At 47.2% G+C, this 16,441-nt stretch overlaps 1 protein-coding gene across 4 annotated transcripts; it reads right to left on the bottom strand.

The window, feature by feature from the left end:
* Positions 1 to 9,587: 9,587 nt before the first annotated feature.
* On the bottom strand, positions 9,588 to 13,869 carry LOC120601464 (GTPase IMAP family member 1-like). 4 transcript variants are annotated; one of them, XM_039861164.1, is made up of 4 exons: positions 13,730 to 13,773; positions 13,541 to 13,619; positions 11,832 to 11,880; positions 9,588 to 10,845 (listed from the first exon to the last, which is right to left on the bottom strand). In XM_039861164.1, the coding sequence occupies exons 3-4, from the start codon at positions 11,872 to 11,874 to the stop codon at positions 9,989 to 9,991; spliced, it is 900 nt and encodes a 299-aa protein (XP_039717098.1). In that variant the 5' UTR covers positions 11,875 to 11,880; positions 13,541 to 13,619; positions 13,730 to 13,773; the 3' UTR covers positions 9,588 to 9,988. The 4 variants fall into 4 exon arrangements, with proteins under 4 accessions (XP_039717098.1, XP_039717096.1, XP_039717095.1 ...); XM_039861162.1 differs by lacking the exon at positions 13,541 to 13,619 and having other exon boundaries at positions 13,730 to 13,869; XM_039861161.1 differs by lacking the exon at positions 13,730 to 13,773 and having other exon boundaries at positions 12,453 to 13,709.
* Between the last annotated feature and the right edge of the window lie 2,572 nt (positions 13,870 to 16,441).

The following is a 16,441-nucleotide window of genomic DNA, read 5'->3' as shown; positions in this document are numbered from 1 at the left end:
TTCCTTTTTTTTTTAAGTGAGAAAGACACAACTACTCAGTGACTCAAGAAGAAATAAAATCGGAACATACCTATAACAAGTAAAGAGATGACATGAGTAATATAACAAAACTACCCCCAAAGAGAAGCCTAGGACCAGATGGCTTTACTGGTGAATTCTACTAACCACTTAAAGAAGAATTAACACCAATACTTGGCAAACACTTGCAAAAAAAAAAATAGGAGAGGAGGAAGTACTTCACAATTCCTTCTAGGAGGTCAGTATTATCCAAAAATGTTACAAGAAAAGAAAACTTTGGACTAATATCCTTTACGAATATAGACCTAAAAATCTTCAAAGAAATACTAGCAAATCAAAATACAGCAACTCATAAGCAGAAGTACATACCGTAAGAAGTATGTACCACATGGAAGTATATCTGGGATTTATCCCAGAAATGCAAGGTTGTTTCAAAATATAAATATCAATCAATGTACTACATCATATTAATAGAACAAAAGACAAAAATCACACGATCACCTCAAAAGATGCAGAAAAAAATGTTTGATAAAACTCAACACCCGCTTATGCTAAAAAAGCCCGATAAACGAAGAAATGTAATTGTGATGCTCTTCAACTTATTTATTTTTTTTATGCTTCCCAACTGTCCTCACACGTTCCAGACTCCTTGGTATTTTAAGCAAAGCCCTTTATATTGTGGCATCCATTTATCCGCTCATTTATCACGACTTATACTCAAAGAGTTACACCCACGTGTCCTGCCCTTCCGCTCACATGGCTTCCTACGGCAGCGGTCCCCACGTCTGACTGTTCCCCCACCTCCCCAGACATGCACATGTGCTGCGGATGACCGCCCCGATTCATCCCTTAGGTTCAAGGATTAATCTTAAATCTCACATTTTTAAGGAACGTTTTCTGCCCCACCCAAGGCTGACTTAACTGCTCTTCTATTTGCTTCTATCGCGTTCTATGCCTACCCAGATCAAGTGCTTGGTACTTCCTGTTTGTATCCCCAAGTACATTATAAAACCCTTGGTGACAGAAGAATCCTTTTTGTTAAATTATATCCCAATATCCGATAAGGCCAAGGCCCTCAATGTATAATTTGTCAGTCATATGTCAGTCGAGTGTCCCTACTCCTTGATGACTGGGTGAAATTAGGTCCAAACAATAAATTTATACTGCGTAAGAGTTCGAAATCCTTCCTTCGATTTCTAAGAGTTTTGTTTCCTTGTTCTTCAGCCTTTTCTCTGTTTCCTCGTTCCTGTGAAATTATGCAGTCTACCAGTCCAGACCACAACTCCGAAAGCCCAAAATGCAGTATTATCACTTAAAAAAAAATACAAAAAAAAAAAACCAACCCACGGGGAATTCATACACAATTATTTATATGCGGGTTTTCTTTTCTTTTTTTTTTTTAAGTCTCAGGAACTTTCTGGAGGAGTCTGCCCACGAGTCAGCCGCACTTGTGCCTCCCTCTTCCTTTTTGATCACTCTCTTCCTTTTTTGCTTGTTTTTAAAAAATTGTAAGATGTTTCGTTTGTGTGTATGAGGTCCCGTCCCTTATTGTCCCTGTGGATAATAACATCTCTCTTGCAGTCTGTCCAGATTTGGTCAAAAAAACCAAACTCACCTTACGCCTCCTTCTTTCCACATTATATTGAAAGGTAGGAAACGTCACTTTAACAAACGTTAAAAAATTTCCCACACCTTCAGAATATTGGATACATTATAGTCGAACATCAAGTGTGGACCAAAGAATGCTGAGGGTACTCCATCAGGGTTAATGAGAAGATATATTGGTGCTTATTTCTGGTTTCCAATTTGTTTTCTAAGAATATTTAAAAGACTCGATTCAAAGTCTTCTAGCTCTTAAGAGAGGGCTGTCTCTTTTTTAATTTTCTGCATCTGGCTTTTGCTAGCTGTTGGCTGGTTGCTGCTTGTTATTTCGGGTGTTTGGTTGCTTTGCCTCTTTTTTAGGTTCTTGATTGTTCCCCGCCTCTATCTCTCCATCTCGAGGGTGGCGGAGAGAATGTGTTACTGATGTGCTTCCTGGTTTTCAGCTCATTCTTCCTTTGTGGTCTAGGGGGTTGTATCTGAGATTGGCTTATTATTTTGCACTTGAGGTTTAAATTCTGGGGTGGCTTCTCGTGCAGCTTGAGGTCGGTGACTTGTTTGTTCCTTAGAGCTGGGGTTCTAAAGATCATTTCAGTACGGGCTCCTCGTTGGGTACTTAGAAAACTGCTTGATAAGTTACCACGTTCATTTGAAATACTATGTCCGAAAATTTCTGCTAAGAAACCAGCCATATTTCTGCATTCGATGGCATGTTAATCTCATGCAGGAAAAAAACTAGTATAATGCAAAATCTTGGGCCGGTTACTTTTTTTTGGTGTCAAATTTACTTACTTAAATTTATTGTGCCCCTTATTAACGCATAACCTGGTGACACGTGTACTGGTGTCATTGGGCTCCCCTTCCTCTGGCCACCAAGTAATGTATATATAATTAGAGGCCACTGTTCGGGGAAATAAGTTTGCGTGTGTGTGTGTGTGTTTTGTTTTGTTTTGTTTTTTAATACCCCGTCTCACAGATGTCTCACATCTGCAATTGCATAGCAAGTAGCAACAAAGCTTTGACAAGAGTTTAGCTACGAGGCCAAACTCATCATAATCGGGGTCATTTTGGGGTTGTCGTACGTCAGCACTTTCTTCATTTCTTGCAATGTAGAAGAATGTCTGTTATCCACGGCAGGAAACTATGGTTTGGTTGATATCTGTAGTATTATCAACTGGCCAGAAGCTGTTAGATCCTGTGGCTCTGAATCTCTTTTGGCCATAGACACTTTTTGTGGCAAAAGTTTCACGATAGCCACCAAGGTAAGGCACAAATTTACTCTAATAAAAGAAGGTGCACCCTATTTAAATCCCACTTGCTTGTGGTGCAAGATCCTTTTAATGTGCTGTTGAGTTTGGTTTGCTAATATTTTGTTGAGGATTTTTGCATCTGTGCCTACCAGAGATATTGGCCTGTTGTGTTCTTGTCTGGTTTCAATATCAGGGTTATTTTGGTCTCGTAAAACAGGTTTGGAAGTGTTCCTTCCTCTTTGATTTTTGGAAGAGTTTGAGCAGGAATGGTAGTAATTCTTCTTTAGATGTTTGGTAGAATTCACCCATAAAACCATATGGTATAGGTTTTTACTTTGTTGGAAGATTTCTGATCACTGATTTAATTTCCTTACTCATTCTTGGTCTGTTCAGATTTTCTGTTTCTTTAGGTTGAAGAAATTTTATCCATTTTATCGAGTTTATCCACGTGTTAGTGTCTAATTAAATCGTTCATAGTAGTCTCTTATGATCCTTTGTATTTCTGTGGTATCGATCGTAACATCTCCTCTTTCATTTCTGATTTTGAGTCTTCTCTGTGTTTTTAAAATTAGTCTAGCTAAAGTTTTATCGATTTTGTTTATCTTTTCAAAAAAACAGCTCTCTGTTTTGTTGATCTTTTCCATTGTTTTTCTGATCTCTATTTCCACTCTGCTCTTTGTTATTTCTTTCCTCCACTAAGTTTGGGCTTCCTGGTTTTTTTTTGTTGTTGTTTTTTCTTTCTTGGTTCCTTGAATTGTAAAGTTAAGTCGTTATTTGAGATCTTTCTTCTTTCTTAATGTAAGCATTTATTGCTATAACTGTCGCTCTTAAAATTACCTTTACTGCATCCCATACGTTTTTGTATGTGGTGTTTCCATTGTCTGTTTCAAAATATTTTTCTATTTCCCTCTGACGTCTTCCTTGGCTCATTGGTTGTTCAGGAATGTATTGTTTAATTTCCATGTTTTTGTGTGAATTTTCCAATTTTCCTCCTGTTACTAATTTCCCAAGTTTCATACTGTTGCGGTTAGAAGAGGCAAGTGGTGTTTTTTCAATATTTTAAAATTTGCTAAGACTTGTATTATGTGTGAGTGTGTGTGTGAGTGTGTGAGTGTGTGTGTGTGTGTGTGGTTTGCAGACATTGAACAATAGGCTGCACAGAACTGATCCATGCAGTCGGTCAGGTGTATCTTGAATGAAAGCGGATGACAGACAACTGGAATCTCCACCAAGCAATGAGAAACCAGAAATCTTAAATAACTGGATTCATGCAGACGATTCTTTGTATCATTTACGAATTTCTTCAGAAAACAATTGACTCTTGAAAGCACAATCGTAACACTATATCGCTGACTTTATTTTACGTAAATGTAAAATGTATAACATCGATAACGCAGAAGATGGGAGGAAGTACTAGCATAACGTCGTAAAGATCTCACAGTATATGTAAAGTGATATAAGAGTCACTGAAGGCAGAAGATAAGTTAAAGGGGCATATTGTAAATTGTAGAGCATCCACTAAGAAAATAAAATGAGGTACCGCTAATAAGGCAATAGTAGAAATAAAACGGAATTTTAAAAATTCACCAAAAAAGCAGAAAAAAGGAAGAGCTGACCAAACAAGGAGAACCACATAGCGAGATAACGAATTTAAGCACAATCATATCGATCGTATGTTCTAAATGCTCCAATTATGAAATAATCAGACTGGCTAAAAAAAAACAAGACCCAACTGTATGCTATCTAAAGGAAATTCTACTTTTAATATAAAGACATGGACAGGTTTAAGGAGAAGAACTGAAAAAGACACACTGTGCTGGACTAAGTATATGCAGCCCACAGTGGCTGCATGAATGTCAGACCAAGCAGGCTTCAAAAAGGATGCCATCTCTACTCCAGGGATAAAGAAGGATCTTTTATCATGATAAATAAGTCAGTTCACCAAGGAGACACAATAACACTGAATGCGCATATGCTCCCTAAGTGACTGAGCTTCAGAACAAACAAGGTGACTTCAAAACTTAAGAAGTGAAAGCCGTCTCCGGCCATGCCGCCCTGAACAAGGCCATGGCACCCCGAACGAGCCAGATCTTGTCTGATCTTGGAAGCTAAGCACTGTTGGGCCCGGTTAGTACACGGATGGGAGACCACCCAGGAAGCCCAGGTGCTGTAGGCATTAAAAAAAAAAAAAAGTGAAAGCTCTCGCAAATGAACGGAGAAATTGACAAATCCACATTCGACGTTGGATATTTCGACACCCCTTTCTCAATACTGCATATTATTTTCTTTTTCTCTCTAAATTGAGCACAGACAAGGGAAGAGAAACTGTTTCATAATTCAGATTTCTTCCCATTTAACTCTGACTTGCGATTTCCACATTTCCTATAGTCTTATCTGAAGAGGTCCTTGGAGGGACCGAAGGAGGATGACCTCTGAGATTTAGATGATGGCTCCGGGTCCTGTGCGGTGGGTGGCTTGGCGTGGGCCCTCCATTTCCTCGCTCCTGTTTAAAAGAAAGCTGGAGTCCCTGATGTCACTCGGAGTGGACGGAGGAGGATGCTGCGGGGAGGGGACCCGTGTATTCCCAGGGTTCCATGATGCTGCTTGGCACCACAGCCTGGAAGATGTCTGCCCCACCAGGCAGCAATTGTCACCAAGAGGCTAAATGATACTAGTTGTAGTCGATCACGCCCACAGGGTTAGTTATGTCGTAATCGGTGGGCCGGGGCTAGCCAAGCGAGGAGTGAGTGAGCGGTGGGACCAGCGGACAGGTGTGTGGTGGGGGACGCTATCCCCACGGGATCATGTTCAACAATACGGGAGACTGGCCTCAGCAATGAGTAGAAAAACAAGGGCAATGGTCATTTACCATATACTTTTCCATCCTACAGTGACAGTGTCAGGAGTATCTTCCAAGTCCAGAAAAGTCCCTTTCTGGACTTAGCATTCCACATGGAGGGCCATCGACTCGGCATTTTCTCAGATTCTGATGACCATTTAAGACAGCGGTCCACAAACTTTGTGGCACCAGGAACCGGTGCTCCTATGAGAACTTAACGCCTGAGGATCTGAGGCGGAGCTGAGGCGGTGATGCTGGTGCTGGGGACCGGCTGCAGATACAGACGAAGCTTCGCTGGCTCCTGCTGTGTGGCCTGGTTCCTAACAGGCCACAGACTGGTCCTGGTCTGCTGGAGACAAATTCCCTTAATTAATTTTCCTCCATCTTAGAACGTCCTGATTCCCCTTTCGCTCTTGAAGGACACTCTCTCTGGCTATAGAATTCTGGGTTGACAGCTCCCCCTCCCTTTTTTTTTTGCCAAAAATTGAAAAATATTGTGTCACATCCTTCCGATCGCTACAGCGTCTGATGAACAACCTAGAGCTGACCCTGCACCACCATGGAGGTGGAGCATGATGTCCCTCTGATCAGGAGTGTAGGTTTCCTGGTTCTTCCAAGTCTGTCCTTATGTATCAGCTGCTCTGGTACTGGAATGTCACTCACCTCCACAGTGGACCTCAGCTTGTTTTCATTCGTTTGTTTGTTTGTTTTTGTTTTGTTAGCAGCTGGTCCCCCAGAACAATGTCCTCCCAAGTCATTAGTGCCATCTCTGTGCCATCCTCGGAATAGGGTGACATGGGGGTGGTCTACATTCCCCTTACTGCCCTGCTCACCTGCCTATGGACCGCCCACTGTTTCCTCTCCCTGAATGGCACCAACATGAGTTATTGCGTGTTGACTGGGGTGAGTGGAAGGGATCACGACGTGGAGGTGGATTAGTTTTCCAGGGCTGCCGTGACTAGAGTGCCACAAACTGGGTGGCTTATAATAACAGAAATTTATTTTCTCATAGTTCTGGAAGCTGGAGGTCCAAAATCAAGGTGTGGGCAGGGCCGTGCTCCCTCTTTCTGAAGACTGTAGAGAAGGGTCCTTCCTTGCCTCTCCCAGCTTCTGGCGGCCTCAGGCAGTCCTCGGAGAGGATGGCAGCACCTCTCCATCCTCTGCCTCCGTCTTCACATGACTGTCCTCCCTCTGTGTCTGTCTGTCCAAATGTCCCTCTTCTGATGACACCAGTCAGAACGGATTAAGGCCCACCCTAATGGCCTTATCTTAACAAGTCTTGCAAAGACCTTATTTCTCAATAAGTTCCCATTCATAGGAACTGTGGTTTAGGGCTTCAGTGTATCTTTTGGGGGAACACAATTCAACTCATAAAAGGGGAGAAAAGCTTCAAAAGTGAAGCCGAATACAAATGGTGAGAGGGTACAGGAAATTCAAGCTTTGCCCGTCTGAAGGACACGCTCATGAGCCCACTCCAGTTTCGGGACGTTTCGTGTAAATGGGATCACACCTTTCTGTGGTCTTTCGTGCCTGGCTCCTTTCACTTAGCATAATGCTTTCAAGTTTCGTTCATGTCTTACCATGTATCCGGCGCCGTTCCTCTTCATGGCTAAGTAATATTCCATCATGTGGATATACCATGTTCGATGTACCCATTCGTCAGTTGACGTACATATGGGTGGATTCCACTTTTCCGGGCATCATGAACAATGCCGCTTTCCCATTCACGTAGAAGTCTTGTATGCACATGTTTTCATTTCTCTTGGGTATATGCTTAGGAGTGGCATGACTGAGTCACACGGCGACTCTAGGTTTAGCTTCCTGAGGAACTTCCGGACGCGTTTCCCCAGTATCTGCACTATGCCGCATCCTCACTGGCAGTGAACACGTCCCCTTCCTCCACGTCCTCACCAGGATTTCTTATTTGTTCTTTCTGTTTCTTTAGTCATAACCATCCCAGTCAGTATGAAGTGGCGCCTCATTTTGGTTTTGATTTGCATTTCCCTGATGACCAATGATGCCGATCATCTTTTCATGTGTTTATTGGCCATTCGTGTGTATTCTTTGGAGAAACGTCTATTCATAGATTTTCCCCATTTAAAAATTGGGTTATTTGCCTTTTCATTGTGGAGTTGTAAGAAGTCTTTATGTGTTCTGCATACTAGATCTTTATCGGATGTATAATTTGCAAATTTTTTCTCACATTCTGTGGGGTGTCTTTTCACTTTTTTGACGGTGTTCTTTAAAGGACAAAAGTTTTAAATTTTGAGGAAATCCAGTGGATCTATTTGTCTTTGGTGCTTGTGATTTTGGTGTCATATATTGCAAACTATTGCCTAATCCATAGTCATGAAGATTTACACCTGTTTTAAGAGCTTTATAATTTTCACTCATATTTACCTGTAGGATCCATTGTGTATACTAATATTTGTATATAGTGTGAGATAGGGATCCAAATTTATCATTTTCCATGTGGATAATCAATTGTTCCAACACTGTATATTGTTTTTTATCCATTAGTTTGTTTTATCCATTAGCTTTATCCATCAGATATTTTTCATGGCATCCTTTTACAGCTATGCCACACACATACAGGTAGCCCCTAAACACTGCCCACAAAGGTGTCCTGGATTTCAGCCTGAGCGGGGTGGGAGTGTCCTGCCGTCTGGCGTCTCTGGGGGCCCTTTCTCACATTCCCACCGATCACTGTCCCTTGGGTCCGCTCTGCGCTCCATTCCCCTCCAGCCAAAGAGCAGGAATCGAATGTTTCTCACTGTCTGCCTCATGGATTAAAACATTTCATTGCTCACACCTGACACTTGGCTGTTCTCTAGTCAGATCTTCTTTCACCAGCGACCATCCTCTTTCTCAGCAGAGTGACAGTGGCAGAGTCATCCTGTTCGTTCACCCCGAGAGTGTCTTGAAAAGTGAACCGGACCAAATTCAAGATGCCCAGTCCGTGCCTCCGCTGGGATCCGTACACAGCCCTTACACCAACACTGAAATTTCAAGTCTCAGCGTTTTGCACTGGGTTCCCGTCAGTGTTTGCGATGGTTTCATGCAGGGCTTGTGGGCCTCTTGCTCCAACACGTGCTCAGTTGTTGCAGGCCCTTTTCCACTTGTATGTGTCTCGTTGGTGATCTGAGGTCATCAGTAACCTGCGAATCCTGGCTGTGAAGGCAACGGGCAGAGGAAACTGTACGGGAAAGGTCTGGGATTACACAGTAGAATCAGAGATGCACTTGAGTTCATGGTGAGGGTGGAGGTGCTGGGGACAGAGCAAGTTCATGGGTGAGGGTGGAGAGACAGGACAACAACAGGCTAACTGGCTCATTTTACCTGGACCATAGAGCTGGCTCCTCCAGACCTGCCTGGGACAGAGGGGATGACTACTCCATCCCTGAATCACCAGTTCTCAGCCCAAGAAGACCCGTTTGCCATTTATTTCGAGATGGAAACTAAATTTCTAAACCTCTTGATTTTTTGGATTCATCCCTGAGTTGAAAAGCATAGCCTCATCCTGTGAGTGTGAGTCAGCCAGTTTTCAAGAGAAAACTCCTCTTTCGAAGCAGACTTTCTGCAGGGTCTCAGTGGATGCTAGGGACTCAAGTCTCTCCTTATAGTTTCCTTGGACTTGTAGAAGCGGCTGCATTCCAGCTGCTGAAGGGTCTGGATGGGGACACAGGGAGAGATGTCCCCTTCTGGGAGAGATGGATGGTACTTCTTACGAGAATACACGCCAGTGTGTGTGTATGTGTCTGTCTCGGGTGGGTGTGTGGATTTTGCAGATGGGTTTTGAAATAACAGCAGTGTCTCTGTTCAACGGGCATATAAGGCAGATAAACAAACATCTATAAGTATTAACTTCCTTTAACACGGTGTGATTGTCCAGTACAGTTTATTCATTCAATTCAGATTAATTCAAACAAACGGGTATGGACTGAAGCTCTGAGTTGGCTCTCGCCCTTGATCCCCTGGGGGAGACCAGGAATGAGTGGACAAATGCTCCTCATCTGCTTTCAGGAGTGAAGACAATTCAGTGACCGGGGAGGGCAGCTTGAGCTCGGTGGGAAACAGGCAAAAGCGAAAACGGTCGTTGGGCCTCAGTAAGGGGAGAACTAAGGGAGGGCGAGGTCACACGAGGAGGTTTTGGGGGGCCAGACATGAGACTAGCAGGGATCTGTCGTTGGTAGATTATGGTCAGATGATCTGCCTCCGGGAGCGCAGACCCGGGGATGAATGCGATTGTCAGTGGATGAGTCCAAGTCCTATTTACAGCCTGTCACTCACCATTGACCTCTGGCGAGAGCCTGCTGACCAGCAGGTAGAACGCAAGCAAAGTGCCCAGCAGCGCGGCTACACGCAGCTTCCAAGGCGACAGCCGCGCGCGCAGCCAGTCCAGCAGCCTGCCCCACGGCCGGCCGCGCCACCCCCGCGTGCGGCCCGCCAGCTTCTCCGCCACCCGGCGCCGCCGCTGCTCGGGGTCCCCGCCGGCCAGCTCCTGCGCCAGGAGGTACACGTCGTTGGAGTAGGGGGCGCCGTCGTGGTCCCGCAGCAGGCGCTCCACCAGCGCCCGCAGCTCCTGCACCTGCGCCTCCCGCTCCGCGCCCGCCGCCCGGTTGTCGAAGGCGCACACGCGGCCCCCGCACTCGGCCACCAGCGCCTGCAGCGCGCGGTTGTCGGTGTCGCGCACGTAGCCCCGCAGCGAGGCGCCCGCCAGGTCCTCCTTGCGCGTGAAGAGCACGACGGTGCGCGCCACCACGCTGTCGCCGAACAGCGCCTTGAGCGCGCGCACGGCCTGCTGGTCCTGCGCCGTGAAGCGGCCCAGCTGGGTCACCAGCAGCAGCGCGTGGGGCCCGGGCGCCGACAGCAGGTAGCAGCTGGTCCGCTCCTCGAACAGCGGGTCTGTCCTGTGGACTTGGGAGCCGAAAAGGTCCGGCGTGTCCAGGACTTCCACGCGCCACCGGCCCCACCTGCAGCTCCCCACCTCGCAGGCTCTGGTCACCGAGGTGGCGCCCAGCTTGGAGAGGAAGCGCTTCTGGCCCAGGATGCTGTTCCCCGTGGCGCTCTTCCCGGCCCCCGTCTTCCCCGCCAGGATGAGCCTCAGCCGTGGGGCCTCCTGCGTGGTGTCTTCGGAACCTGGAGGACAAGCCATTCGTCAGCTTCCAAACCTTACAGCACGCGTCCTGGCTACCTGGACCCCCGGACGCCCTCGAACGAGGCAGAGCCGTGGTGCCCGGCTCAGCTCTTCCAACCCCACCCGCCCTCAGGTCTCTGGTCTGGGCGGAGCTTTCTGAGCCGGGGGATGGTGCCTCCGGGGTCTTTCTCGTCTTGGGCTTCACCTCGAGCACCTGCGGACGCTCAGCACCTGGCGAGCGCTTCTGTAGAGGGCGCCCCTCCAAAATGCCAGACGGGACGTCAGCTGCCATCACCCGTGCTGGTGCACACCGGGCGGGGCTGTCCCATGTGCCGGCTCGGTGGCCTCTGCCACGCTTCTCCCAGATCCCATCCCCACCCCCAGGAGGGGCGGGAGGGGCGGGGGGCCGGGTGCGAAGGGCCGTCCGGAGTCCCAGACGCCCTGGGTTGGACTCAGGGCCCCGCCGTCGCCAGCTGTGCGGCCTTGCAAGTTGCTCAGATTAAGTGTTAAACCTCTGTGCAAAAGCCGGGAATAAAGACGTGGAGTCGTTTCTCTGAGGGCTGTCGAGGGGATTGGATGACATCATCGCTTTCCTTCCCCCTCCTCCGCCCGCTCCTCCCTCTTAAACCCGCTGCCTAATAAGATGCCTGTTCAACCCTCCATCCTGGCTCTCGCATCTCCCTGGCAGTCATGCTCCCTCTAGGGCATGATCTGATGCCCTCTCCATGCTCTTCTTGGGGGTCAGAGGGGGGTTATTGCCCTCATTTCACATTTCGGGAACAGAGGTGCAGGCTAGTCAAAGAAGTTGCTACCTCACGGCTGGGCCGAGGCAGAGACCCAGCTCCAATGCACATGTCAGGCTCTCGCTCCTCCCCCAGGCAGCTGGGAGACACCTCCGGGGCTGGCGTGCTCAGCCCCAGTCTGCCTGTCCCCTCAGCACCCAGAGCTCATTGCTGGGGGCAGCGCGCAGGGCGAGGCTTGTTCTTACCGTAGGCGCTTTCTTCATCTCTTGCCATCTTCCGTCCTCCCATGCTCACCTGAAAGAGTCCCAAACACAGTTCGTCCTGTCATCCACTGATTCGTTCCTTCACACGAGTCAATGGTCTCAGTGCCTACGACGGGTCAGGCAAACCCCAAAGAGCTGGTGACACCACAGTGAGAACGTCACGGTCCCTGCTTCCCTGCGCATCAGAGCCGAGGGAGGAACATTGGAGGGACCCGCCTGGGGCTGGGGCCACACTGCGGGAGCGTCCAGTGAGCTGAGTTTTGTCCTTCCGGGGACCCAGATGCAAAGGGCAGAGGGGCGACTAACACGATGTCGGCGAGCAGCGTTAGATGTTCATTTTTCTCCAGCCTCGTGACACCTGCCCCCCTCGCTCTGCTGCCCCTCCCCCGAGCAGATGCCAAGGCCTCTTTTCCAGCAGCCTCGAGCTCTCACGCCCGTGACCCTTCAGCCTCTCCCACGCTCTGAGTCCCGTCTGTGCTGCACCTTTCTGTTCGTTTCCAATTCTCCCTCTCCCTGTCGTCCGCCTGCTTACCACAGGTGACACCGTGTTCTCTCCCATTGGTGCCACACAAGCAAAAGCAGCGGGAGAGGCTGGCCGGATACCTGGTCTCTGGCCAAAGGACTTAGACGACGGGCTTCCTGGTCCTCAGTCCAAAGGTGTCCGTGTTTCTGCAGGGGCCCCCCTGCCATCCCCTCACGCCTTCCGTAAGGTGCACCCCCGGGCCTTTGTGATGACGTTGTGTGTAGAAGCCAGCACACTCCCGTGACTGACAGCAGAGCCGAATGGACAGACAGCCACAGACTCAGAGCAAAGGACAAGAATTTAGCTAAAGCAAGAGGCCGTGTCCAGGATGGAGCTGAGGAAGCACTGGGCACACGCAGGGCCCTCGGATGGCCCTTTAGAACTTCTCACAGAGTTTGGAGCAGGGTTTGAAGTCCTTTTTAGTTCCTAAGAGCTGAGGTCTGGCTTTACAGCAGGCTCACAGTACTGAAAAATGGGGCAATCTTAACCTTCCAAGCGCCCGAGTTTATTCACCTAGTCCGGCACTTTCTGAACCTGCTCCCTCCGGGAATTAATTAGGTTGGGGATTCTTTAAAATGTTTCTTTCTTAGAGATTCTGCTTCACATATCTGTTCTTTTAAAAAGTAACTAGGCCCCTTCCCCGCCCCGCCCATGATTCTGACGCATTCATCCATGATCCGAATTTCTGGATCGGTTCTCTTGGCCCAAACACTCATTATCCAGAGGCGGTGAGGACATCGAGGTGGCTCAGCGGCCCACACAGACCTAGGCGGCTGGGCTTGGCAAGCACAGGTTAAAGGGGCAGGGGGTTGCAGACCATACTTATGACCTTGCATGGCTCCTGCGAGACCCTCTAGTGGGCACTGTGGGCTCTCAGAGCAGAGTGGAGTGTGCCGGGAGGTTCAGCCCAGACGCACACAGCATTTTCACTTTACAACTTGTTCTGGGGGTAGGCTGGCTTGTAAGACCTCAGAAATATCTTTGCCGGTGCCGACTATGCTTTGGGGAGTGTTTACTGCCTTATGAAGTGTGTTTGGTTCCCCGCGGGAGTCCTAGCAAGTGTATTAAGGGAGCAGGGTAGGCGAGAGCAGTCAGTCCTACAGAAGCGTGAGCCTCCGGGGCTGGAGAAGCTGCTGGAGAAGATGCCCACCACTTGTTCCAGACTTACTGGGTGTGAAAGTCAGAACGTCCTTAAACACTTGAGAGTGCGAAGTCACTCTCTCCAGTCCCGCTCCCCTACCTGGTGTCTAGGAGAACCCGAGGTGCTCACTCAGCCGGCTGCAACCGGACGCTGAATTCTTCCCCGTCCTCACAGCTCCGACTCTGCGGCCGGCTCCCTCCCCCTACCGAGGCTCACCTTTCCTGCAGAATTGGTGACAGGCTCTGAGGCTGGCCCAAGATGCCCCAGACCTACTGCTTTCCCTTCGGTTGTGTGTGCAGCAGGTCGTCTGCCCCAACGCACGGAAAGTGTCCCCGCCTCTCAAACCTCAGAGTGCAGGAAACTCCGGAGCGGCGGCCCAGGGTGACTTAAAGTGACAGAAGCACTGGCCAGTGAGGCCGTGGGGATGCGAAGTTTCTCTGGGCTGCCCACCCCCTTGCTCTGAACTATGGAGATGTTTTCAGAAGGTTCCCCTGACATGTCCCCAGCAGGGGCTATAACCTCAGAGGAGAAGAGCATTTTTGGTTTCTGAGACCTGTTTTCACTTCTAGCTTTGATCACTAATCTGAATTCCCTTCGCTTTTTAGGTATTTTCCTATAAGATGGCCTCCTGAGAGTCTCTGTCCCCAAGACAGGAATCTGTGGAGGAATCCTTGACTGGATGTCAGGGTGGACAGTGTCACCAAAGTGGTCCTCTGCGCCAGGAACACCACGTGCAGAGTCTGTCTCACCATTCTGTAAGATGAAGAAGGCTTTTCCAGCTATTAAACAGAGGGACAGCGGGGAGAGAATGGAAAATTTTCATACAAGGCTTGGTCCAGCCGAGACTGGACATTCACGTGTGTCTCCAGCTCCATTTCCAGGTTCTCCTTTCAAGAATGACAGGAGAAAGGGGAATAAAAGAGCCAGTCATGGTGTGCAGAGGCGAAGACAGGCTTGTGGCGTGCGGGCTCCGGGCCTGGCCAGGTCGTCAAAAAGCTGTGTGATCTTGCCCAATGCAAACTCTCTGGAGTCGACTTTCCCTTATGTAGTGAGGGGATTCACTTAATCTGAAGCTTATGAGCTGGGCTCTGATTTTCGGGCGTTCTTACCAGCTCATTATCTCCAGTGAAGAACTCCACTCCCCCTAAACGCCACCTAGGTTCCCCCCACTTTATTGAGCTTTATTGAGACATAATTGACACATATAATATTGTGTACGTTTAAAGTGTACAGTGCGTTGACTCGATACACTTATATATTTGCAAAATGGTGACTTACCATCTCAGCGTTAGCAAACATCTGCCTCACGTCACATAAGTACAGTTTCTTTTTTCTCCTGAGAACATTTAAGATCTACTCTCTTTCGTTATATAGCAACTTGCGAGTATGCAAGACAGTATCATGAACTATAATCACCGTGCTACCCATTAGATGCCCCGGAACTCACTCCTCTCTAACTGGAAGTTTGCACTGTTTGACCAGCGTGTCCCGTGTCCCCACCCCCAAACCCTGGTAACCGCCATTCTATGCTCCACTTCTACGAGTTTGGATTTGCAAAATTCCACATAAAAAAGTGATGTCATATAGTATTTATTATCCTCCGATGGTCAAATACGATATATAACATTTTATATATACACGTATATATAACATTATCCATTGATTTATAGACAGACCTTAGGCCGTTTCCATATCTTGGCTACCGTGGATCATGCTACAAAGTCTCTTTGAGATCTTGATTTCATTTCCTTTCGATAGAGGGATCGTAGGGTTGTTCTATTTTTAATTTTTTGAGGACCCTCCATCCTGTTTTCCATAGCGGCTGCACCGGCAGTGCACAGGGGTCCCTCTTATCCACGTCCTCGCCAACACTCGTTATGGCTTTTCTTTTTGTTAATAGCTATTCTGACAGGTATGAGATGATATCTCATTGAGGTTTGGATTTGCATTTCCCTGGCAATTCGTCATGCGGAGCATCTTTTCCCGTTGGCCATTTATATATATTCTTTGGAAAAATGTCTATTCGCTTCCTCTGCTCATTTTTTAATTTGGATTGCTTGTTTTTTTTGCTACTGAATTGTATAAGTTCCCTGTATATTTTTGATATGAACCCCTTATTAGATATGTGATTTAGAAATATTTTCTCCCATTCTGTAGGTTGCCTTTTCATCCTACTGATGGTTTCCTTTGTGCAGAAGCTTTTGCTTTCGGTGTCAAATACGAACAACCGTCACCAAGGGCTGATGTCAGGAAGTTGACCCCCTTTGTTTTCTTCTAGGAGTTTCGGGTTGTACCTTCAAGTCTTAACCCATTTTGAGTTGATTTTTGTGTATGGTGTAAGGTAGGAGTTTAATTTCATTCTTTTGCATATGGCTATTGGTTTTCTCGGCACCATTTATTGAAGAGACTATCCTTTTTCCATTGTATAATCTCGGCTCATTTGTTGTAAATTAATTGAGCATTTCTACATGGATTTATTTCTGGGGATTCCATTTTGTTTCATTATCTACGTGTCTGTCTTTATGCCACTACCATACTATTTTGTTTTGAGTAGCTTCGTAATATAGTTTAAAATCAGGACGCGTGATGCCTCCAGCTTTGTTCATTCTTAAGACTGCTTTGGGTATTCTGGATCTTTTGTGGTTCTATACAGATTTTAGGATTGTTTTTTCTACTTCTGTGAAAACCGTATTGGAATTTTGATAGAAATCGTATTAAATCTGTAGATCGCTTTGGGTCGTTTTGGACATTTAAACAATATTAATTCTTCCAATCCATGAGCACGGAGTGTCTTTCCATTTATTTGTGTCTTCTTCAATTTCTTTCATCAACATCTTATGATTTTCAATACACAGATCTTTCACTTCCTTGGTTAAATATACTCCTAGATATTTCATACTAATTTTGTATCCTGCAACTTTCTTGAAT

Source organism: Pteropus medius, unplaced genomic scaffold (genome assembly GCF_902729225.1).
Source record: "Pteropus medius unplaced genomic scaffold, Ma_sr-lr_union100, whole genome shotgun sequence".
NCBI lineage: Eukaryota > Metazoa > Chordata > Mammalia > Chiroptera > Pteropodidae > Pteropus > Pteropus medius.
Note: the sequence above shows the minus strand (reverse complement) of the source record. Positions and strands in the feature narration are given on the sequence as shown.

Excerpts from the sequence above, each read along its gene's own strand:
- LOC120601464 (XM_039861161.1), bottom strand. The coding sequence starts at position 12,539 with ATGGCAGGGGGGCCCCTGCAGAAACACGGACACCTTTGGACTGAGGAC. Across the intron at positions 11,881-12,452 it reads GTCCTTTGGCCAGAGACCAG|GTGAGCATGGGAGGACGGAA; the intron begins GTATCCGGCCAG and ends GGACTCTTTCAG. Across the intron at positions 10,846-11,831 it reads AGATGAAGAAAGCGCCTACG|GTTCCGAAGACACCACGCAG; the intron begins GTAAGAACAAGC and ends CTTGTCCTCCAG.